The 25,314-nt window shown below is 41.6% G+C and overlaps 1 protein-coding gene across 6 annotated transcripts in view; it reads right to left on the bottom strand.

The window, feature by feature from the left end:
* Positions 1 to 25,314, bottom strand: part of NBEA (neurobeachin) — a 786,732-nt gene that overhangs the window by 542,706 nt on the left and 218,712 nt on the right. For all 6 annotated transcript variants that reach the window (XM_073662535.1, XM_073662540.1, XM_073662538.1 and 3 more), the window contains exons 11-16: positions 24,812 to 24,920; positions 23,385 to 23,537; positions 21,774 to 21,942; positions 7,988 to 8,067; positions 5,796 to 5,858; positions 1,196 to 1,293 (exon numbers count right to left, since the gene is read on the bottom strand). In XM_073662535.1, coding sequence (XP_073518636.1) covers positions 1,196 to 1,293; positions 5,796 to 5,858; positions 7,988 to 8,067; positions 21,774 to 21,942; positions 23,385 to 23,537; positions 24,812 to 24,920 — 672 coding nt within the window. The remainder of the gene's footprint in view (positions 1 to 1,195; positions 1,294 to 5,795; positions 5,859 to 7,987; positions 8,068 to 21,773; positions 21,943 to 23,384; positions 23,538 to 24,811; positions 24,921 to 25,314) is intronic.

Below are 25,314 nucleotides of genomic sequence, written 5' to 3'. Positions count from 1 at the left end.
TTAAACTCATAATATATAGAGTCATTACAAACAGAGTGATCTATTTCAAGTGTTTATTTCTGTTAATGTTGATGATTATGGCTTACAGCCAATGAAAACACAAAAGTCATTATCTCTGTATATATGACTATATAATATATGAGTTTCACTTTTTGTATTGAAGAACTGAAATAAATTAACTTTTTGATGATATTTTAATTTTGTGAGATGCACCTGTACATGTATCTCTCTCTATCCGTCCGCCATCTACATGTATCTACCTCTATCCTTCTGCCATCTACATCACACCATACGCCATTTATCGCTATCCGTCCGCCATCTACACGTTTTAATCGCTATCCGTCCATCTACATGTATCTATGATCTATCTATAGAGACTGATACATCTTCTGTTTAGAAGATCTGGCCAAAATCCTGCATATGTCATGCCGCAATGACGTTGCGTCAGGTCTACCAAGCAAAAGAGGCGCTAGTGATGCCAACAGGAGAAGGATTTCAGGGTTCTGGTCTGGTGGCCATGGGCTATCAGCGTGACTGCTGGACAAGGCTCTACCCTACTTACATTGTTATAGTTAATCTATGGGTACCTAAGTAGGGCTTACAAGTGAACTGTCCCAAAACATAGTAAGGCTCTCACTAAGAAAGCCATGTTCACTAATCTTCCATATGCTCACTTATAGTATGAGGAGGTCCTGCACAAGAGCAGAGAGGCAATGAAATGAGAAACTCTCAGTCTGGTTGACCCAGCCCATCCAAATATTACACTGAAGGCCATTTACCTGAATAATTGCCATGAAATCCTACATTGCCACTGCTGTTATTGCCAACGAATGGCTGGGTGGCAATAATAATAATAAAAAGAATATGGGTCACCAGGGAGAGGTGATGAGGTGATGCGCTATAGTGCTCACAACATGGTCTTCAAAAAGGTGGCATTTGATACTAGTAAAACGAGGTCAGGTTGGGGGTCGGATACCGCAGCACATGGAGGCCATGTCATGCCCTTTAAAGTATACAGAATTTTGTTTTATGCCTAGGAACTTTTTGGTTTTACTTTTTGTCAATGTGACAGCTGACGTTCCCATCTAAACGAATCATTTCTAGGAGAACAAGGCTATTCCTGTGATTATCCAGAAATTCTGATTCTATGAATAAAAGGAAAACAGATAATTAACGCGTTTGCGGCTTGTCTCACCGTATTCCATTTCTCTGATCAAATGCAGGTATCATAGAGGCGGGATGTTCAGACATGAGAGCCACAAGCAGCTGCAGAACATCATGAATATTCTCATCCTGTAATGGAAGAAGACAGAATCCCAAATGACACGCGTTCTGCTCACATTCACACACCATTCTCTGCTGCAGGAATGTAATCTTTTATGTAGCATAGAACATTTTATAGAAATTGAATGTTTATTCTGATTTACCAAGCAGTTTGGAAACATTGGTGTTGATTGATACAAACTAGTGCAAATGATACATTGGTGTAATGACTGTGCCAACCTACAAAACGGCAAGGCATATTCTGGGCAGAGCTGCTCCTGTCCAGAATCTAAAATTACCCAATTCATTAAGCATGGCGTTTCGTACCCCAGTCTTAATTATGGTAGTGCAAAAGAAAAGATGCCCTGAATTCTTTAAGAGAAGGACACCACTTCCGTAATTTGGCGCATCCCATTAGTGGTGTGCACCTTGTCAGAAGTATTACTCCAATCAGAGACAGGAGTAACATATCTGGTGTAAGAAATGCTGGCCCTATCAATGAATCTGACCGGCGGGCACAGCCATGTCCCCCATCCAGCCCCAGCTCCTTCCAAGTTGCTTCCAATTTGGCGGCACTGCTTGAAACTTTTTGCCAAAAAGCCAAATGTATGCAAATAGCTTCTGCAGAAAGAAAAAGGACAGGAATGCTAATGCCATCTATTGAAGGTAGCAAACCTAGAAGTCCATATCAACCCTGTAAAGTGTCATTCCCAAGTTGTCTCTTGAGCAGCACACAGCTCTCCAGTCTCCTTCACTTCCTGGTGTCTGGCAGGGGCAGGCTCTTCTTCTTGAGTGACAGTTCTGATTAGTAGCAGAGTTGTAGTATTAGTAGAACTATAAATCTCAGCACAAGTTGTGCTGTAACACATGCAGCAATCAGTGGATTGTGCCAAGCCTACACAATTGTCACCATATTTACATATAGAAATAGTATTTCATACTTCTAGTGTGTATTTGGACAAGCACACAGTGCCAGACAGTTAGAGCCATGATTAGGAGACCTGATCTGGGAGAAGCCGATGCTGGGGGCTGTTTTAGCAAGATTTTTAACAGCAGCTTATCAGGAGCTGAGAAGGAGGTAGAGGGAGGTGAGCAGTTAACTGCTGTATAGAAATAAATGGGCAGGAGAGGTGTCTGGGATATTAGGCATTAATAGCGCTCCTGGAATGTTATTACTGTGCACACTCGGCCAGGGTCTGGGCAGACACTAGTGGCCAAGTTACATGGAAAACAGATGTTCACTATGAAGGATAAAGGTTCTCATTGCAGAAAATTGACAGCAGATAAAAATAAACAAGTCAATTGCAAACTTTCTTATTTGCATGCTGTCTAACTAGCTAAAACAATCTAATCATTTGAGAATTCCCCTTTAAAGAGCCTTGCCACATGACGCAGAATATAAAGCCAAACCAGAAACTCCACTTGCAGACACGTTTCAGGGAGTTTGCCTCTCATCGGCGCAAAGCACAAGAAATTATTTGACAGTGGCAAGGCCCTTTAAAGGGTCAATACTGACTCCATTAGGTGGCGCTAGAGTTCCTGTCCTGTTCCTTTCTGACGAAGTGATTTACATATTAAAATTCCCAGGGAAGCATTGCATGGCCTAGAAGTCTCTTTACACCAACTTGGCACTCTCCACTAGGAAAAACTTTACCTCTTCTATAACTTTCTGCATAAACTTTATTTAGAAGATTGAACTGCAGACAGTTTGGTAGAAAATCAGATTCCCGGCTGGCTCGCCAATATTAAGCATCTGCATATTATGACAAATTCTTGATCAGATTAGGGAATCCGGGCCCTTATATAGCAGATTCAGCATAATCCGATCATTTCTCTACAGTCATGTTAATTAGCGCAGGGCTGAGCATACGGTTATGCCGCCAGTGTGGCAGAGAGGTGCGTAAATTATGGATGACCGGTGGATTATGCTTCTGACATTCGCATAGGAAAATCAAGCAATTTTAAAAAGATAACACGAGTTACGCAACAGTCACAATCTAAATTCTCACTCAATTCAGTCTCCCTGGCTACGTTATACACCAATTTACAATTATTTCCTTTCTTTACAGACATGATAACAGACTTCAGCTTTCACTTTGCTCTCAGCCCATTCTACAGTAGCAATTTTTAGTGACATATTACAATCTCACCAACAAAAACCACCATTATAGAAGGCGCAGAACGGCAGAGAGTTTATCCGCTACTGACAATAACGCCTTTATAGGTGCATTCATCATGAAACAGGTCCTGTCGAAAGACGCACAGTTCATTCTGACTGCTCAGATATACAGGCAACCTCAAATATCGGGCTCATAAGCAGTTATCCTGCAGCATTATAATAACACCTCATCAAAATGTGCACGAAATACATCATTTGCTAAAACAGAGCCGAGGGCTAGACTGACAATCTGGCAAGACCTGCACTGCAATCTTTTTTTGGGTTGGCACAGAAGAAGTGTTGCTCATACACCTGCCAATAAATAGTATGAAACGACCCCGTCCCTCACTACAGCAGTAGAAAGAACTAGATTTGTGTCTTTATGTCCTTTAGTCTAACATCGCAAAAAAGCAAAATAAAATGTGGATGCACACACAAATGTAGGGGCTATAAGAGGAGAAATGTTGCATTTTGTAACAACCCATAGGCAAGACACCATCATACAGCTCAGAGTGCATTATTTACTTGGCAGGGGGTGAATGATTTTATTATCTGCAAGGAGGTCACTGCATTTAGTTGCTGTGATATTGTGAAGCATTTAAAACCCTTCCCAATCCCACCACCTCCTAAAAGAAAAAACTGAGAAAAAAAACAAAACATTAAAACTTCCATCCACAGATCCCAGACATTCCCGGTCACCCCACTACCTCTACCTCCTGGTCTTGTATGGACACAAAAAATGCCAGCTCAGCCAATGAGTGGCCAGAACAGTACCCTAGCAGTGATTGGCTAGGCAGAGTATCCTGAGTATTGAGAGCGACCAGGAAACAAAGACCAGTAGGGATCCAGGGAGCACTGGAAATAGAGTGGAGGGGGATCTATGGAGGCGAGCAGAGTTTTTTTTTTTTTTTGCAACACAGAGAATTTTGTTTAAAATATATAGATCAGTAAATAAATGAAAAAATAGCCTAGTTGAACCCTTTAACATGTGACCAAGCCAATTGCTCAATAGTAACCATATTGTGATGTCAGCCCCAGCCACAAGTTGAGTATTGCACATCATCATATCTGTCCACAGTGCCTAAAAGCTGTGGGAGTTTGTAATGGGGCAAATAAGTGACACTTTGGTCATTTAAGCCGTATGCATGTTATACTGGGGTTTTCTAAACCACGTCTGAGGATTAAAACGTTATTCCCATCTTCTTACATTAATAAATATTGGAAAATGCCTGTAAAATCAAGCAACTGTGCAATTTACTGTTTATTAAAAATCCTCTGCGTTCTCAAGAACAGAGGGATATTTTGTTTTATTGTGTATGGCTTACAACCTCTTTTCAATAGAGCTTGCAAGTGCTGCTCTGAAGCTGGCCGGGATAGCTGGTGAGCTCCTGGTTCAAGAAAGCTTGTGTGCCACTGTGATCCTTGATGCTTTAGAGGCAAAACTGCCCCATCTAGCAGCATTGGAAGAACTCACAGTTTGGGCCATCGGTGCAAAATTACTGCTGGTACAAACTGTCAATTAAGTATGAGCACAGCGCCCCCACCCGGATACAGGAAGTCAGGAGGCTGGGGAGCAGTGCGGTCCTGTTTGAGCACATGAGACAACTCCTTTACAGGAGGTGATCACAAATTTTGCACGCACAGCTGCTACTCATGTACGATGCACTCTGCTACCCCTATTTACCCTGCAGCTTTTTGTGTTCAGATTAGTGTCGGTGCATAAGCACAAGTTGTTAGTTAGCATGATCAAAACTGTAAATCTGTAGGGGTTGACAACCTTCAGAAAAAACTGCTCACGGGGAGTAGTTTGAAATAAAAAAAAATTTAAAAAGTGCCTTACTCAACCTCCCCAAGCATGGCGCTAAGTTTCCATCACATCACGTCAACCGTACAGGAGCCAATGGGTGAGCTCTCCATGTAGATGAAAAAACACTGAGCTCACGGATTGGCAGCCTGCACTGATGTCAGCACTAAAGACAATATCACATACCAGGAGCAGTGATGGACCTGGGAATGATGAGTAAAGCGTTTTTTGTTTTTTTTAATTAACTGTGCCTGAAGATTGGGTTTTCTGAAAGAGGACATACCCCCTCCCATCCTATCCTTACCACCGTTTTTTTTTTGTTGTTTTTTTTTTTTAAGAAGGAAAATGTAAAGTGGTATTGTACAATAACCCATCTATGTAGACCATTTCTGATAGATTTTACAGTCATCCATATACTAGCAGAAATAAAGACTTCAAGGCTGTAACCAAATCATTGGAAATCTGTGCTCAGATGACACACAAAAGTTTCAAACTTTATATTTTAGCTATAAATCTTTAATACTAAACCCGCAGACAAATAAACTGGCAATGCAATAATACGGCACGTACCTCATGCATCGTCAGCAGGTAATTTAGGATGCTCTGCAGCTCATCTTCTTTGACCCCTCGATCCTTAGAGAGAAAAAAATAAGAGAATTTCATACGCTGTAGGTGACATTTTATATGAGACTGAATAATTCAGACCCCTAATGTTTATCATCAGTGGAAGGAGGAACCGGAGCAACGAGATTAACAGGCTGTAATATATGAGCAGCAGACCCCTAAGGAGGGAATATGGCTCAATTTGCAAAGCAAAGGAAAGTTTTGATTCGTTTGTTACCATCGTACTGTACTTGGCTTAGACAGTAATAATGATAGAGGGCACAGCTGTACGGTAAGGAACTATAGAGGGTATGTTCACACATGGCGTTTTTGCAACTTTTTACCCATGAGCTTCTAAGATCTCATTCACACAGTTTTTTCTTCCTTGCATTTATGGATCTGCTTGGCCTTTTTTTTTTTTTTTTTTTTTTTTTTAAATCTGCAGCATGTCAATTTTTTCAGCAGTTTTACAAATGAATGGGAAAAAAACATGCAAAAAAATTGCATCGTGTGAACCTACATTATGAACCTTTACATTGATGACCTTTCCTTAAGATAGGTCCATCAATGTCTAATCGGCCGGGGTCCGATACCCGGCAACCCCACCGATCAGAAGATATTGGAAGTACTCACTTGCGGAGCTGGCCATCTTCTTGTAGTGGCCGAAGCCTGTAACTGCACATCCACCACCTATTCAAATCAATAGGAAACGGATATGTAGTACGCTGCAGCGGCCACTACCAGAAGACGGCCAGCTCCGCAAGTGATTACTTCCGGCAGGCAGCAGCTGTAGACACTAAGAACACCTGATCAGCTGTCGGACCCAGACGATCAGACATTGATGACCTATCCTAAGGATTGGTCATCAATGTAAAAGTAGTGGACAAGCTCTTTAATGGGCTTTTCCATTACACCTATATTGATTACCTATCATAAAGGATATCAGCAATATCTATCAGGGTCTGACACCTGGCAACCCCACCGATCAACTGTACCAGCTCCGATAACTGTCTGATTTAACACTGCTCCACCACTGTGACAAGTGGCTGCAACAGGCACTGCAGATCAGCTCCTATTCAAAAATTATGAGCTGATCTGCAGTACATGGCAGCGGCCACTACACAATGTATGTGGCTCTAGTGCTCTGTCGCTCTGCTTACATCCGGCTACTGCTGGAGCTGCTAGTAGATGATCAACGGGATTTCCAGGTGTCAGCCCTTCATCGATCTGATATTTCATAACCCAACCCAAGGATAGGTCGTCAATATCGGAATAGTGGAAAACCCTTTAAAAGGACCTTGAAATCGTTTAGTATTTGATGAGAATTTCTGCAGGGATTCCATACCAAAATCCTCATCAATTCCATTTACATTCCACCTCCAGAGAATGCGATTTGGGTTTAGTAGATGCAGAACAAAAAACGTCTATAAGAAAGGAAGCGTTCGTTATTTTTATGGATTCCAAACAGAAAATTTACAAATTATACATAGACAAGTGGGTGTTATCACTACGTTTGTCAATAGGGACTGGCGCTACAATCCGACACTGGGTGCACTACGTCAGAGCGTAAGGACACAACCCAGCTAAGAGCTCTTTCACACGTCAGTATCTCCAGTACGTGTGGTGACAGTTTCCACATGTACTGGAGACACTGACACATGAGCCACAGTGCTGCGCTGAGCTCAGTGAGGGACAGGACACCGCTCGCTGAGCGCAGCTCCGGGGCTCGGACGCTGCAGAAGTCATTTTCCCTGGCTTGATTGGTCACATGGATTATAGCAGGGGATACTTAGGACAGGTGAGTATAAGGATTTTTTTATTTTATTCTTATTTTTACAGTTGGACACTGTGGAAGCAGATGCTACTACTCTCATCATTGTCCCTGCTGGCGCTGATCGCACCTCCAGCAGGAAACAATGATGAGGGCAGCATTCAGCATCCGAATGAGTGTACACTGATTCCCAGCACAGGTGCACACGGACATCTCCGGTACTGATTTTTCCATATCAGGGACATCCCACATCAACCATCCAAACCCATAGGTGTGTGGGTAACTGGGAAAGAGCTGAGCATATTAGTAAATGATAAAATCATTAACAGTACATTATTCATGCAGAATCTGAAAAATGACCACATTGAACACTCAGGAAATGATTTACCTTCAGGATGAGTTGCTTCAAGAAAAGCAGCATAAATGCACGCAAGGAAATTATCTCTTTTTGTGAAGGTCTAGAACCATCTAAAATAGAAAAAAAAATATTATATATTATAGATCATCATTTATAGCTTTTGTCTGTTTATCACAATTCTGAAAGCTTATCAGCTCTAATTTCTTAGCACCGCCTGCTTGTACAGCATTTGCCAAACAGCCTGCAATGGCAACTTATTTCCTGGTAAGTGTAGTATATATTTGTAGGTTTTTAGCTCAGGAAACACTTGTTTGATAAATATTATGGTTAGGGCCCCATCACAGGAAAGTACGCCTTTTCATGCCTGGTGGGCTCTCATGATTTGGCCAATTTGAACACTAAGTACCTGCATTTTATAAGTTTATTATTACTGCAGTTTATATTTCATATAATCAATGTATGTACATCTCAGCGCTTACATAGGAGGCTGGGTTCTCTTGGTTGTAGTTTTTAGGCAGCAGACACAGTTCTTGAACCGGATATCGAAATAACCACCACTCCCTAAATATACATTGCTTTACACCGTGTGCACAGTTATTAGGTGGGTATTTTGACCACCATCATTTTTATGCAGATTTTCCAACTTTAAACTGCATAACCTTGAATGCTTATTGGATGAAGCAGATCAGGTGATTTGTATTCGTGTAATGAGGAGGGTGAGGCCTAAGGATACAACACCCTTTATCAAGGCGTGCAGAATTATTAGGCAGCTTGTGTTCTTCAGGCAAAAAAGATTTATCGGACTCTGAAAAGTCAAAAATTGTTACAAGTTTTACAGAGGGATGCAGCACTCCTGAAATGGTTATGATATTGGGGTGATCACAAAACCATCAAAGGGTGATTAGTGTCTGGGAGGCTGTGGTTTGTGCTGCCCAGAAAGTTGGTCGTCAACAGACTAAGAACAGAGACCGACAGCCCTGTAGTTGTTCAATAATAAAATGAATCATAAAAAATACAAATTGCCTAATAATTGTGCACTCAGTGTATAGTTACGTGGTGAGCATAACTTCAAATGGCAGTCGGACTGTAAATGCACCTCTGTACTATATTACAGACCATAAAGCGGCTAACTGCAGACACCACTAGAGGGCGCTTACTGCGTACTGATATACATTGAATTCAACAAGAGGCAGTGTGCACTGAGCTCATATGCGCCCTCTACAGGTGGATGCAGTTAGAGAGTTATTTTTTTATTCTATATCTATGTAGATTTCTGTAAATTCTTCTATGAAGAATTAATTAGTACTGGATTTTTTTTTTAACCTTAAAAGTAAGATATTGATAAAATCATGCAATTCACTTTAGGATAAATGTAGATTCATTGTAAGAAAGACCAGCTCATTTATGACTCTGCAGTATGCACCGCCAGAAGTCCCGGGGGCGCCCTACCCCTGGCAAGTGTCCACGGGCGCCCTACCCCTGGCAGGTGTCCACGGGCGCCCTACCCCTGGCAGGTGTCCACGGGCGCCCTACCCCTGGCAGGTGTCCACGGGCGCCCTACCCCTGGCAGGTGTCCACGGGCGCCCTACCCCTGGCAGGTGTCCACGGGCGCCCTACCCCTGGCAGGTGTCCACGGGCGCCCTACCCCTGGCAGGTGTCCACGGGCGCCCTACCCCTGGCAGGTGTCCACGGGCGCCCTACCCCTGGCAGGTGTCCACGGGCGCCCTACCCCTGGCAGGTGTCCACGGGCGCCCTACCCCTGGCAGGTGTCCACGGGCGCCCTGCCCCTGCATGATTTCTGCAGGCACCCTGCTTCAGTCAGATGTCCGCGGGTGCCCTACCCCTGAGCGATTTCTGCAGGAAATCTAACCCATCGAGACATACGCGGGCACCCTAACCCTGTGAGATGTTTTGTGGGCGTTCTCTCCATGCGAGGTGTCCACGGTCTCACCTTGCAAGATGTCCACGGTTGCCCAACCCCTGCCAGAAGTCTATATGCACCACATTTATGATGAATGCACAAGTTCCAGATAACGAAATTCCAATGGACTGTAATACAATGGAAATACCTTCAAAAACTTTACTATAGAAGGTTTTACTCATTTTCATAATAAAAGTCCTACAACACCCGTATATTGTAAACTTCTGCATTCTTGGCTTTAGTACAATTTATTGTTATTCTCTTGGAGGTGCAACCATCTGTCCATGGAAAAGACAAAGACATATCCCTGAGATGCAGAACGCAAAATGTAAAACACTAAGAAAAAACGTATATGTCCGCTGGATGCCATCTGTTACCCACAGGCTCCCATAGATGGGTGTAACGGAAGCTCTGACAGATGCCAGCCATGGATAAAAAAAAAAAAAAAATAGTATAAAATGTAAAATATACTTTTAATGTACGAAGCTAAAATTTTTGAACAGATTTAAATACATATTGTTTAACTGCTAAAGGTTGTCCAATCGCAACATATAGGACTTGTCATGAATATCAGATTAATGGTGGTCCGTCACTCAGCACCCCCACTGATAAGCTGCTGGGTACAGTAGAATAGCGGAACAGCGCCTACTCAAAAGATCTGCCCCGACGCCTCTGCACAGGGGAGCACGAGCTCTGTGGTGAGAGACAGAACAAAAAGATCGTCAGTCCAAAATGGGACGGTCAGGAGGACCCCCTTACACAGACCATCGGCTGTGCCCACCAATACCCGTGAGTTTGGCTGACGTTGGTCTGCTGGCTATGGAGGTCTTAATAGTGGCAGATTTATAAAGCTTTACAGTGGATATTCAGCAGCCGTGCCTGCCATAATTAAAATAGCGATTGCTTGGAGCCTTATTCCATGAGACCAATTTTATGGCCAATTTAACAGGACATACAAATGTCTCTGCAGCAAGGCTTCCTTTATCTCTGAATCCCCCACAAATCTGCTCTAGGGAGCCTTCCTGAGGTCAGCAAAGCATTAAGCAAACAAATCTGAAAACTGGCTGGACTTGTAACAAATATGTCGGGGGAAACGAATGCTTTCACCAGAATCAATGATCCGAGCACACCTTCAGCTAATGCCTTAGAACAAAAGGCATTTTCAGGTCTAGAAAGACAAATCAGCCACGCAAGCCGAAATACATGCAAAAAGGAAAAGATTACATAGGATTTTATTTCATTATAATAAACCTTTTTATTGAATGGGTCTTCCAGGAAAAAAAACATTAATGAGTTATGCTTAAAGGGGCTGTTCACTACTCGGACAACCTCATCTTAAATGAAACAGTGCCCTATATAAAATAAAAACAGCATATACTCACCTACCAGACTGTCACCATCCCCACAATATCAGCGGGTGCTTGTACGACACCGATATATCACGCGAGCGTTGAAGCCCACCGGCCGCAGCACTCTCACCACATAATGTCATGCAATCGCCAGAAAACATAGCACCGACATTGCTGGTACTGTGCCAGTCCAGAAGGTGAGGAAATGCTGTTTTTATTTTAGAAGGTGTTGTCCATGCAGTGGACAACCCCTTTAAAAAGAGAGTCTGTCAGCACAAATCAAGTATAGGCGCTGAGAGAACATTTGTCGTGGTCAGACCATTCCAGGCACTTTCCCACCTACCTATGTACATCTATCGCCATGTCCCCTCTAGTGCCTGTAAAACCAGAACTGTCAATCTATTAAGAAAGAAAACAAGTTGGTGGGAAGGTGCACTGAACGGCTCGGTCACACCAAAGGTACATGAACTGCACGGTCACACCAAAGGTGCATTGAACGGCTCGGTCACACCAAAGGTGCATGAACTGCACGGTCACACCAAAGATGCATTGAACTGCTCGGTCACACCAAAGGTGCATGAACTGCACGGTCACACCAAAGGTGCATTGAACTGCACAGTCACACCAAAGGTGCATTGAACTGCACAGTCACACCAAAGGTGCATTGAACTGCACAGTCACACCAAAGGTGCATTGAACTGCACAGTCACACCAAAGGTGCATTGAACTGCACAGTCACACCAAAGGTGCATTGAACTGCACAGTCACACCAAAGGTGCATGAACTGCACAGTCACACCAAAGGTACATTGAAATGCTCGGTCACACAAAAGGTGTAGAGCGCCTGTACTTGAATTTTGTGCTGACAGACTCCCTGTAACATATATAAATTGGTCAGTGACCTTGGATCCACTTTCTGTAGTGAAAGATGCAAATCTACTTCATACATGTAGCTATATTTGTTATTGCAGCACAGTCCATCAATCAGCCAATGGTTGGGGAACCGGCCAATGATCTCCAAGAAAGCACTGTATCTGGCCATCACTGGCAGTCCCATAGAGAATGAATGTAGGATTAAGAGGGTGCCCACAACTGCCACTGCACTGACGTTAAAGAAGGGGCACATGTCCACCATATTAGGAATCAGTGGGAGGTTTCAGTACTCAGGCCTCTGACAATCTAGTAGTTACATATCCTTTGAATAGGTGATAAAGGGGTATTCCAGCAGGAACAAGTTAATTTTTGCTGATCAGCAAGGGTTTAAGGGCCACTACCCTCCCACCCCCATGAAAAATATTGATGGCCAAAACCATGATATACTTGAAATATAAATCTTGTAAGTTCTGCCTGTGCATAAACTGTGTAATGAGATACAGTACTGTGCAGAAGTTTTAGGCAGGGGTGATAAAATTTGTACACAGTAAGAGTGCTTTCAAAAATAGTAGAAGTGTTAAAGTTCATTTTTCTTAATTAGCTAAAATGTGAAGTGAAAGAACGAAAGAGAAACACAAATCAAATCAATATTTTGTGTCACCACCATCTGCCTTCAAAACTGCATGAACTCTGCTAGGTACACTTGCATGACGTTTTTAAAGGAACTCGGCAGAGAGGTTATACCAAACATCTTGGACAATCAACCACAGATCTTCAGTGGATGTTGCTTGTGCAAATCTTCTGTCTCTTTATGTAATCCCAGACAGACTCAATGATGTTGCGATCAGGGCTCTATAGGTGCCATATCATCACTTCCAGAACTCCTTGTTCTTATTTACGCTTAAGATAGTTCTTACTGACAATGTCTATGCTTGGGGCAGTTGTCCTGTGGCAGAATAAACTTGGAGCCGCAAATCAGATGCCTACTTGATAGAATTATACGATAATTATCTGCCTGTGTTTCTCAGCATTGAGGACACCATTAATCCTGAGCAAATCCCCAACATTTGCTGAAATGCAGCCTCAAACTTACAAGGACCCTCCACCATGCTTCACTTTTGCTGCAGACACTCATTATTGTACTGCTCCCCAGCCCATCTGCAACCCCTAAATATTTCACATTTTGACTCATCAGTCTGGAGGCATTAGCTGCAATTTTTCGCACCCCAGTTGCTAGGTTTTTGCGCATTGTGGAGTCACTAGTATTCAAGTAGAATGTATAGTTCTTGGAAACAATCCATTCATGAAGACCACTTCTGACCAGACTTCTCTAGTAGATTGGTGTAGCTTAGTCCCACTGGTTGCTGCCATTTCTGAGCTGATGGCACTGCTGGACATTTTCCTTTCTTCGAAGGGAAGTAATCATGATTTGTCTTACTTCTCCTGCACCAAGTTTCCTTAGCCAACCAATCTCTACGGCCCTTAAAGCTGCCCATTTCTTGGTGTCCTTAATGCTGAGAAATACAGGCAGATACTTATCCATCATGCAATACCATCCAGTAGGCATCTGACCAAATTTATTCTGCAGACCCAGAACCAAAGCTAATGCAATTAAGAACTAGCTTTAGAATAAGGAACAAGGAGTCCTGGAAGTGATGACAATGCCCTGATCTCAACATCATTGAGTTTGTCTGGGATTACATGATGATAGAGATTTTAGCCACAAAAGATCTGTGGTTAGTGCTCCAAGATGTTTGGAACAACCTCCCTGCCAAGTTCCTTGAAAATCTGTACAAGTGTATCTAGAAGAACTGGTTATCTGGTGCGGTTTTTAAGGCAAAGGGAAGTCACAAAATATTGAGTAGATTTAGATTTCTCTTTTGTTCATTCATTTTGCATTTTGTTAATTGGTAAAAAACTATTAACACTTGTGTTCATGAAAGCATTCTTACACACACCTGCCTAAAACTTTTGCACAGCCCTGCATCTTGATTTTATAAACAGATTATGAATGACCATTATTACCATTGCTCCCTCCAAGCAACGCAGCAGCAATGGTTATATTGGGAAAGTCCTGAGCTTTTATCTCAGAGATCAAGAAAATTGTGTAACAGTACAATTACAGCTGCACAGTCCACACTATTCCCTCCCTGCACTCATCTCTATGATCCATTCAGGGAAGAATCAAGGAGCTAAACTGTCATTGTGTTGCTTAAAGAGGTTGTCCACTACTTTTACATTTATAACCTATCCCCCCTATCCCGATGTCTGATCGGCTGGGATCCGACACCTGGCACCCAAGCTGACCAGGTTTTATCGTTTCGGGGGCGGAAATACTCTTGCCGAGCTGCTCCGTCTTCTGGTAGTGGCCGCGGCTGGGTACTGCACATCCACCTCCTATTCAAATCAATGCGGTGGCCACTATCAGAAGACGGCCAGCTCCATAACAGAGCTTCCGGCCGGTGGCCCCCGCCACCGAATTCAATAACAGCTGATCGTCGGGGGTGCCGGGTGTTGGACCCTGGTCGATCAGACATTGATGACCTATGCCAAGGATAGGTCATCAATGTTAAAGTAGTGGTCAACCTCTTTAATACCTTCACTAGACTACCAGGAATACTTAAATTAACATATCAGTACCCTAGACACCAGGCATACTGACAAGAATAACTTTACTGCACTTGACCACCAGGGATGCTGATATTAATCTGTTCATTGTCCTAGACCACTAAGGGTTTTTATATAAACTCTCTAGATTGCGTTAGACCACCAGTAATATTTAAGAAGCACTCCTCCTTTCACAGTTTTTATCCTCTTCATAAATTGCAATCATATTATACAGCACTGTGTACTTACAATTGCTCATTTTACCTTTTTACCCAGCTAATTCTTTTCTCTACTCTAGGTAGAAACAGAAAGTCTCTTCTCCTCGCATGAGTCAACTCCTGGCACACCAGCCCCCTCCCCCCTGCCAGGGACTTTTGCAGTGATAACTCCTGCAGGGAAAATTGACCTCCTGTTTCTACATAGAGCTTAGAAGGATTCAGCTAGTCAGTTTTTAATCAAACAATGTCATAGACCTAATGGAAAAGAGAAGAATTAGCTGGGTAGAAAGGCAAAATGAGCAATTGTAAGTACACAGTGCTATATAATATGATGACTGCAATATATTAAGAGAATACAAATTTTGATGGGAGGAGGAGGAGGAGGAGGAGGAGGAGGGCTTCAACAAAATTCATTTTACTGTGCTAGACCAGCAGATTTAATGTCATTAACTGTGTCACTGACTTGACTCCCCAGAGATGCAGAAATGAAACACTAATTGCCATAGACCACCAGGGACGCTGCATTAATCCCTTGTTGCCCTGGACCACCAAATAACCTTCACTTTTTTTACACTTGGATGCTAATTACTATTTTTTTGCCCGGATGCTTTGTGGTCTTGTATATTGGGCTGCTTTATACCAGGGCAGCGTACTTTAATATTTTCTTGATACTTTTCCGTATAGCTTGGCTTAGAACGAACAGTGCCCAAGTCTCTCGCTAGCGATAAAGGCTTAGAGGGATCATTGGATTTTACAACTCCTGTTAGGGTTGTCACGCTTTCCGAAAATCTTCAAGTGACTATAAAGCTGCATCACCAAACCTAGTATTAAACGACCCTAGTTGTCAGCAGTCGTGTACTTTCCATAGCTTCTATTATCTCACACGGAGACAGGGGTCTGGGATTATTCATGTGGATGGCTGACATACATTACTACATCTTCCATGTAACACAGCCTGAAACTAAATCACCGGACTACCCTGCCCAAAGTGATTATCTCTGACTATTGAGGATGGTTGTGGTTACAGAAGAGGTAACCTTCAAGTGACAACCCATTATAACACTGTAGGAGGGCAGGTACTTAAAGGGGTATTCCCATCTCCAAGATCGAATCCCAATATCTAGTAGTAATAATAATAACATTAGCAAATACCTTCAATTAGAAATGTAGTATAGTTCTTCTGATTCGCTATGTCTCTTTCCTCATGTGCAGGCATTGCAGGACCTTAGGCATCCATGGTTCAGAACACTAGCAATGAGCTGTCACTATACTAGTGGTTGTAACCATGGATACCTAAGGTCCTGCAATGCCTGCACATGAGCAAACAGACATAGCAAATCAGAAGAACTATAGTACATTTCTAATTGGAGGTATTTGATAATTTTATTATTATTATTAAACCTACTACATATTGAGATAGGATCTTGGAGATGGGAATACCCCTTTAAATCCATGGTCTAACAGTAAGAAGTATTCATCAAACATAACAAGAAAGCATTAACATATCTACAAAAGAAAATACAGTACCTATGGAAGTCTTCTCCAGAATGCTTTAAGAAATAAGCTGCCATACAATTACTATCACAAGCAGCAAATGGGTAAAAACAGGACAAGATCCTGCGGTGAGCTTTAAATAAAAGCCGAACATAAAAAAGCAAATAATGATAAAATATTCCCATAACACGAACAATTGTGGCGACATCCTATGAATGTAATTACCCACATTTCCCAAAATTTATGAGCAAACACAATTGAAGTCTGAGAGAAGTGAGCAAGAATCAGATGAGCAGCCGTTAAAACTTAACACATTGTCCTAATAAACCTACAAACGTCGGCAGCATGGTGGAGGGAATATAAAGTGCTGAACTGATAGACATTGGCGAGTGCTCGGCCGGTGGCGAGGGCGCCCCTGCTTACAGCAGAGGAGATTTTTATTTGTTTGTATTTGCAGCCCTGGAATATCCATTCTGTTGTATGGAGAAATGATGGGCTTGTTTAGCTATGTATATGATGACAGCATACGTGGATCCAGCTATTAACAAATGCATTCACCCAAATCCTGCAGGTGTATAAAGGTAAAGTGATCACATCCATCTCTGCTTAAAAGGAATCAGTCAGCAGGTTTTGGCCACTTAATCTGAGAGCAGCATAACGTAGAGACAGACCCTGATTCCAGTGATGTGTCACTTACTAGACTGCTTGCTGTAGTTTGGATAAAATTGGTGTTTTAATCAGCAGGAGAGTATCAGTAGAGAACTAGTAAACTGGCTCCATACTCAAGAGCTCTGTGTAACCCCACCACTGATTGGTCGCTTTCTGTGTACACTGTGCATAGGCAGAAACCTGCCTATCAGTGGTGGGGGCGGGGTTATACAGAGCTCAACATTCAGAGAACTAGTAGGTCTGTACCAGACATGATTTTATCAAAATTGCAGGAAGTGACATCACTGGAATCAGGGTCTCTGCCTCTCCAACATGCTGCTCTCAGATGGTGTAGCAAAAACCTGGTCGCAGATTCACTTTTAAAGTCTCCGTGTGAAGCTGCATAAATGAAGACTGACCCCCAAATAAAAATCCTAGAAATGGACTACCATAGCAAACATGAATATTTATGCTGCTTGCTTATATAGCGCCATTAATTCCACAGCTCATCATCATCACTGTCACCATAGGGAATCCTAGATTGTGAGCCCCTATCAGTATGTCTTTGGAGTGTGGGAGGAATCCGGAGAACTGAGCGGAAACCCACACAAACACGGGGAGAACATACAAACTCCTTGCAGATGTTGTCCTTGGTGGGATTTGAAATTATGTTGTTCAAAAAAATATAAATATCATAAGCTCTTTTTGTATAAAAGATAGAAACCATTAAAGAGACCAAATAGTGTATTTGAGATATAGGGATTGCTAACATTACTGCGACAGCAAACTATAGCGGCATCTCTTCATATGATCTAGCAATTTAAAGGAAATCTATTACAGGTTTGCACTGTTCTGTGTGAGCTCAGCATACAATAGATAAGTCTCAAAACACTTATGGTTTTAGGACTTTTCACACTGGCTACCGGGTCATTTTTAGACTTGTATTTTAGGGCTTTGTTACTTTGTTTAAGGAAATAACATGTGTACATAGCCACGATGATCAGACCCTAACAATACCTTTAACATGTAAGTGTCTAATGAGCGTGTATAAAAGGTAATTGTGAAGTGAAGTGCGGAGGAGCAGGGTCAGCTGTGACATCGCCTATTGTGATCGAGCGGTGTATTGAGGAGTTATCTTTCATTGCAATCCTGTCTCTACCGATAACAAAACTGCAGAAAAGACAGAAAGTAAGATTATGAAAAATCCCAAGTGGCCAATGTGAAAATTGCAAGATTACAACTTTTATTTTTTATTAACAAATATCTCAGTATGAAAATTAAAAAAAAAAAATTACCACAATTTTTTTTAAAAATTACATGTAATAAAACAAACCTGATTTAAAAAAAAATAGGTCATTTTCTGATAGCTTTCCTTTTGAAGTCTTCTGAACTTGACCTTTAGGTGGAATCAACCATCTGATACAGGGCACTCCAGACTCTCCTCTCCTGACAGATGAAGCCGTAAGAGATGAGGATCAATCAGCTTAAAAGGAAACTATCAGAAGGTTTTTGCTATGTAACCTGAGGACAGAATTAGGTAGGGGTTGAGACACTGATTTCAGCGATGTGTCACTTATTAGGCTGTGTGTTGTTTAAATACATTAAGTGTTTTATCAGCAGGGGATTATCACTGCTGGACTAAGAGTCCACGTGCCTCCAGAACTGATTAGCAGCTTACTCTCACTATACAATGTACACAGAAAGCTGTGATGCGGGTGGGGTTAGCTTTCCGAGCTCTGCTACATACAGAGTTTTTAGATGTAGCACCACAACTGTTCAACCCAGTAAACTAAGCGACACTGCTGGAATCAGGGTCTCTTTCTCTACAATATGTTGCTCTCAGATGAAGTAGCAAAAACTTGCTGACAGATTCCCTTTAAATTCCTTAATTTCCACGAGGTACAGGCTGCTTCCAGAAGTGTCTAGCCGCTTTCTGCCCTCTCTCCACTGAAAACACATGAATGCTTGCAAAAGCCGTGTGTTCATGTTTACGGGGGAATCACGACAAACCTTCTGCCGACAGCTAGCTCAGGTGTATGGGCACCTCAACACAAGCAAAAAGCCCTATATTGTCATTGCCTATTATAAAGTAAAAGTCAATGACTGCTCAAAACAATTCAGAAGTTTTTAATGTCAAGGAGTTGCAGCATTACATCTTTAAAGCTGTCAATAAAGATAAAAGATCTCGGAGAACATCCCACGCTTTCGTTATAAAAAAAATTAGAAAATCTTCACTTTCTACTTTTTTGTATTAGTTTTTCTTTTTTATATATTTATATATATTTCTGTAGGAGGAAAAGCAGGTAACAAAACATTTTTGATTTTCTGATTATTATTGCTTTTAAGAAGCAGCCCGGTATCCCCCCGAGCATTAGGAAACAATGTACTAGGTCTTTCTCAAAGAAACAACAGCATGTAAGGCAAGACACCAAGAACTGAACAGATGGTGCTGCTAGAGGATGGTGGAAAAAGACATGGCAGCTCCCACTATAGGAGATGCACAATAATTAAAGGGGGTCTACAGGTTTAGTAATTGAGTTATAAAGCAGAAATCACAGCTACATAAGACTCAACTATTATCTATAGAGAGAGAGTTTTTATATTCACAGCCCTTCTGGAAACCAAAGTAGTCATAGTAGTAAGTACACAACTAGCTCAAATCAATTTATACAAGTCAAAACAACAATGAGCAAGGTGCCCCTAAAGGGAGACTGTCAGCAATTTTCGCCCGGTACAATGGGAGACCTAGAAAGGTGTTCTATCCTAGCTTTGTATATGATTTTACTAGCTCAATTGAGTATTTGCTAATATAGAAGTGTATCTGGCTTATTAAATGTAAACCTTTTGGCAAGCTTTCTTTTTACATATTACATTCGGTTTTAAAAAATGGAAAAAAAAAAATCTTGCAGTTTTCACGTCCTGATGTTTCAGGAAACAACATATGTACATAGGTTCGGGATCTGACCATCTTTTGAAACGAAGACTCTACTGAGATTGTGAAAGTGTCATTGTGAAGGGAGGAGAGCAGGGACAGCTGTGATGTCTTGTACTGTGATTGGTGGATCCTGTGTTATCAGCTGTGTATAGAGGTGTTACCTGTCATTGTAAACCTGCCTCTGCCAACAAGAAAATCCCTGTAAACGCTTAGTGAAAACAACAATAAGTTGGCGACAAAAAAAGCCCCAGTGGGCATGGGCAGTGTGAAACTTACCAGATAGAAAAAAAAATAGTTAATAAAGATTGCAATATGAAAAAAAGAACCTTGCACATTTTCTTAAAAGTACAAGTAACACAACAACCTGATTTAAACAATAGGTTATTTTCCAATGACCGCTTCCCTTTTAGTGATGTACAAGCCCTTCTCTCTTCTAGTGACGAGGCTTTTTTTTTTTGTAATAGCACTACACCAGTCCTACAACTGACACATCTCGTGTGCGGTACTGCAGTTCATCACTAGTCATTTTTGCCATACAAGACACAAACTATGGCACGGTTTTTGAAAGGAATCAGACATGTTTTTTTTAAGATAACACCATTAATGCAAAGATCAGAGGGCGCTTTAGTGCTATGAACTCCCATTTGGCATATGCCTTATTGTCGTCCACTGGAAAAACTTCTGCAGACTCTTTATAAAAGGTGTATTCCCATCTCGTACATTTACAGCATATCCACAGGATATATCATAAATGTATAGTAGATGTGGATTTCAATAGTTGGACCCCACAATTATCTCAGGGTCCCATCATACACTGAGGTCAGAAGAGAAGTGGTCAGAATTCCCATACAAATTAATAGGAATTCTGACCAATTCTCCACTGACTGCATCAATGCCCTCATCTCCATAAAAATGCAGGTCCCATAGGAGGAATTCACATCAACTATACATCCATGCCATATCCTAAATGTACGAGACTGGACTACACCTTTAACCCATAGTGTAACTTCAACCTCATGGGCCCCAATGTAAAATCTCCAATAGACCCCCCCAAGTATCACGGGTCTTTAATAGTATTAGTCTTCTCAAGTGAGTCAAAGGGACTTTTTGGGCCCGTTTAAAGGGGTATTCCCATCACCAAGATCATATCCCAAAAAGTAGTAGGTATAATAATAATAATATTATTATTAACAACAACAGCTAATAGCACCAATTAGCAATGTAGTATAGTTCTTCTGATTCACTATATTGCTTACCATGTGCAGGGCATTGTGGTAGCTTAAGAATCCATGATTGTAACCATGGATACCTAAGCTACTGCAATGCCCTGCACATGGTAAGCAATATAGAAAATCAGAAGAACTATACTACATTTCTAATTGGAGATGTGTGCTAATATTATTATTATTACACCTACTACATATTGGGATAGGATACTGAAAATGAGAATATCCCTTCAAGCTCCAGTGCCCAGGTGTGATTGCAATCCCCGGAACCCACAATAGTTACGCCCCTGTCTTAAACCCCGATAGACGAATATCTGGGGAAAAAAAAAATACAACAACGGAAATTTGGAGGGGACTAATGAAAGTCACAGGAATCCAGTAGAACCCATAAAAAAGAAAAAAAATGGATCAATCAAATAAGCCGTGATAGCGAGATGAACAGTAATATGTCTACATACACTGGAGAAAGACTACAGAATGCAGAACAGCAGATACAAGGGGGGTGATAGAGGGACAACATTTTATAAAGCAAATTAAATTACTTACCAAGACCCTTAGGATTAATCCCACTACTGTCCGCAGGATTCACAACCCAGTAGTAATATTTCAGCGTGTGCATTAGCTGTAATACTGTTCCCACCCGGCGGATGGTGGTGTATATCGTGGCAGTGCCGATAAACTCAGCTGATAGGTAGGTGTAGAGGGAAAGCTGCACCTGCAACACCAGAAAAGAGGTATCAATTCACATGAAATGTTAAGAGTCTTCCTTACACATCTTGTATTTATTAATATGGGATATTTTTTTTTTATATTCTTCACCCTCAAATTTACAGAGGCATTAGTGGGAGACAAGGAAGACATCGATCAGCAGAATGACCATTAATACATCATCTACCATATGTTCAGATGAGGCAGAATATTCGCAGCAAAGCTGGAAAATAATAAACATGTAGATTTTCAAATCTTCAGCGTGTCATCTGCAGCTAAAAAAATCCACCATGTGTGGACCAGTTTGTCAAAATCCCTTTAACACATAGATATTGTTCTACAAAATAAATGTGGCTTTTCTTTTTCTTAAACTGGTATTCCCATCTTCAAGATCCCATCCCAATATCTAGTAGGTATAATAATAATAATAGCAAATACCTCCAATTAGAAATGTAGTATAGTTCTTCTGATTCGTTATGTCGCTTATCCCATGTGCAGGGCATTGCAGTAGCTTAGGTATCCATGGTTACGACCACTAACAACTAACTGTCACTATATGAGTGGTCGTAACCATGGATACCTAAGCTACTACAATGCTCTGCCTATGTGTAAGCGACATAGCGAATCAGAAGAACTATACTACATTTCTAATTGGAGGTATTTGCCAATATTATTATTACACCCATTACATATTGGAATAGGATCTTGGAGATGGGAATACCTTTACTTTGGAACGTAAAGGTGTATGTGCACACAACATCTATTTCAGGTGGATTCAGCCTGAAAAACCTATTGGAAGTCACTCAAAAGAATGAACATAAGCATTTCTACAAAAAAAATGACTTGCTGTTCATATGTTCAGGCTTTTGAACATGTTTTAATCACTTCAGGTTTCTAAAAACGCCAAGCGGTTAAAAAAGGTGAAGTTAATTTTTTCTGGTGTTTTCCGCTCGGAAGACGCTCTGTAGTTGACCTACAAGTCAATGAGAAAGCTCAAAAGATGTCCGGACATATTTTGGAGCGTTTTGTGATCCTTTTTGCTTTAAAAAAAACGCTAAACAGTTACTTCATTACTCAATGGAGTGAAAAAAACAAGCAGAAAACAGTAAGAAAGATGTAAAAACAAACAAAAAAAAAACCTGGGAAAAACTCTCCAAAAAAAGCTCCGGAAACAACCCCCCAAAAAAAGTATACAAAAAGGAAACACCAGCGATTTCCAAAGTCTTTTGCTTGAAAACTCAGGTGAACCTGAGAGACGTCGTGGGCATATACCCTAAATCAGAAGTAAAACTGACCATGGGTACGGAAAATGTTTTCCGCATTGTGGAAAGTAAAAGTTGATTGAACTTTCGGTAGAGCTTAATTTTGTACAATGGCGTTAGAGAAACCTAGATGGATAATGTGACTAAGAACACAACATGGCCCACAAAGGGCTGGGGGGCGTCTTACCTTTGCTGGCGTGTGGATCCAGATGGCAGGGTTGAAGAGGATATGGTCACATAGCTGCTTCAGTAACGGTGCCCCGTGAGACAATCCATCCAGGTATTTCGCAAATGACAAGAATTGCTCCAATACCGCTCTAGTTATGTGAACCCGAGAGGACTGGAAGAACATAGTGGAGAATTACAAGCCAGAAATGTCGTATCGGGGCAGAAAACAAACCCTATTAGGTGCAAGATTACTGTGCATAAAATTATTGAGGCGCATTTTTACCCAGTATGCCATAATCACTGTCAGCCGCCATCTATTCGGGGTACACGGGGAACTAACGGGTGATCCGGTGAAAACAAGTTATCATCCATCCTCTGATAGGTGTTAACTTGCCAATTGGTGGAGGTCTGACCGATCACCCGCACAGATCAGCAGAACGGGGAACTTTTATCCCAGTTACGATGGAACGGCAGTGGGCACGTGTTAACTCCTCTCCTTTAATTCAATATGGGGTTGCTTTTTTCCGGCAGCCCCATAGAGAATGAATGGAGAGACGTTCAGTCATCCAACAATTGCCCGATATTCTGATCAGTGCCGATCCCAGCGGTGGGACACCTACTTCAAGTCACTTGAAGTCATGGTCATGTATAACCAAGGCACCAGATCAGAAGACACAATTCTCAACTGATATCTTTTACAGAGCTCTGGTGTGAACCTTTTCGACACTTATGGATATGTTTCCCAACAGACTACAGCTGTTTATGTGGGTCACAGGAGGGGGAACACTTTGTGATCTGCGTATTGTCAAGAAATCTAATAAATATGTAAATGGCCTCTTCAGAGAGGAAGAGGACTAGAACTCTAGTACCTCCTATTGGATGAAGCAATTCTAAAAGTCAATATCGACCCTTTAACGAGCCTTGCCATATGATTTAGGACAAAAGCCAAATCAGAATCTTAATTTGCAGGCATGTTTCAGGGTGTTACCCCTCCTCAGTGCAAAGCATGAGATCTGATTTGGCTTTACGAGAGGCCTCTGACTGGGATCTAACGGGCAATGTCTCTTCTTGTGGAGTATGACATGTCAGTGTAAAGAGACTTCTAGGCCACGCAATGCTCTTGTGGGAAATTAAATAATAAATAAGGATTGTTCAAATCGAAAATCCCATTTAACAAGTGTTGAACTCTTTGTTGAGCAGTGAGACTGTTGTGTTCAGGGGCATGGAGACAACAATGACTGCCAGTGAATTTATCGAGCAAAATTTGTTATGCCTTGAAAGTAAGCAATGAAGGACAAGTTACCGAATGTGGAATAAAGAGGGTTTACCACAACAGACATGTAAGAACCTTGACATGTATGTGAATGTAGAAAAGCTCAGATGTTACAGAAGATGGGAATGGTGACGCTGCTGCACATGTAGAGGCCATTTTATACATCATCTTACCTTTTCCAAGAGGTAGCCGATGACTAAAAAGCCTTTCCCACCCAACATCTGCTCCTGCATGGCCACTGAGCTCTTCAGGAGCTCCACCAGGAATGCCAGAAGTGTGGCGCTGTAATGACAGAGGGGTCATAGTCACTAATTTACCACAGACACAAACCGCTTTCATGCATATTTGTAACTTCTGCTGTATACATTATAAATATACATATAAGTATATATACATATATATAATACATTTATAAAGGAAGGTGTATAGGTCCTACGTTCCAAATGTTGCCAAGTTTTACAGGCAAATTTTGATTACATGTACTTGTCTGTTAACCTTAAAGGGAATCTGTTACCAGGTTTTTGCTATCTCCATACTGAAAGAAGCATGCCGTAGAGGTATAGACACTGATTCCAGTGATGTATCATTTACTGGGCTACTTGCTGTAGTTTAGATAAAATTCACTTTTACCTGCTGCAGATCAACTAGTTCTCTGAATGCCGAGCTCGGTATAACC

The sequence above is a fragment of the Phyllobates terribilis genome, unplaced genomic scaffold (assembly GCF_046119375.1).
Source record: "Phyllobates terribilis strain yellow unplaced genomic scaffold, ASM4611937v1 Scaffold_2__4_contigs__length_985480577, whole genome shotgun sequence".
Lineage (NCBI taxonomy): Eukaryota > Metazoa > Chordata > Amphibia > Anura > Dendrobatidae > Phyllobates > Phyllobates terribilis.
The sequence above is the reverse complement of the archived record's forward strand: the minus strand, read 5'-3'. Positions and strand labels throughout refer to the sequence as shown.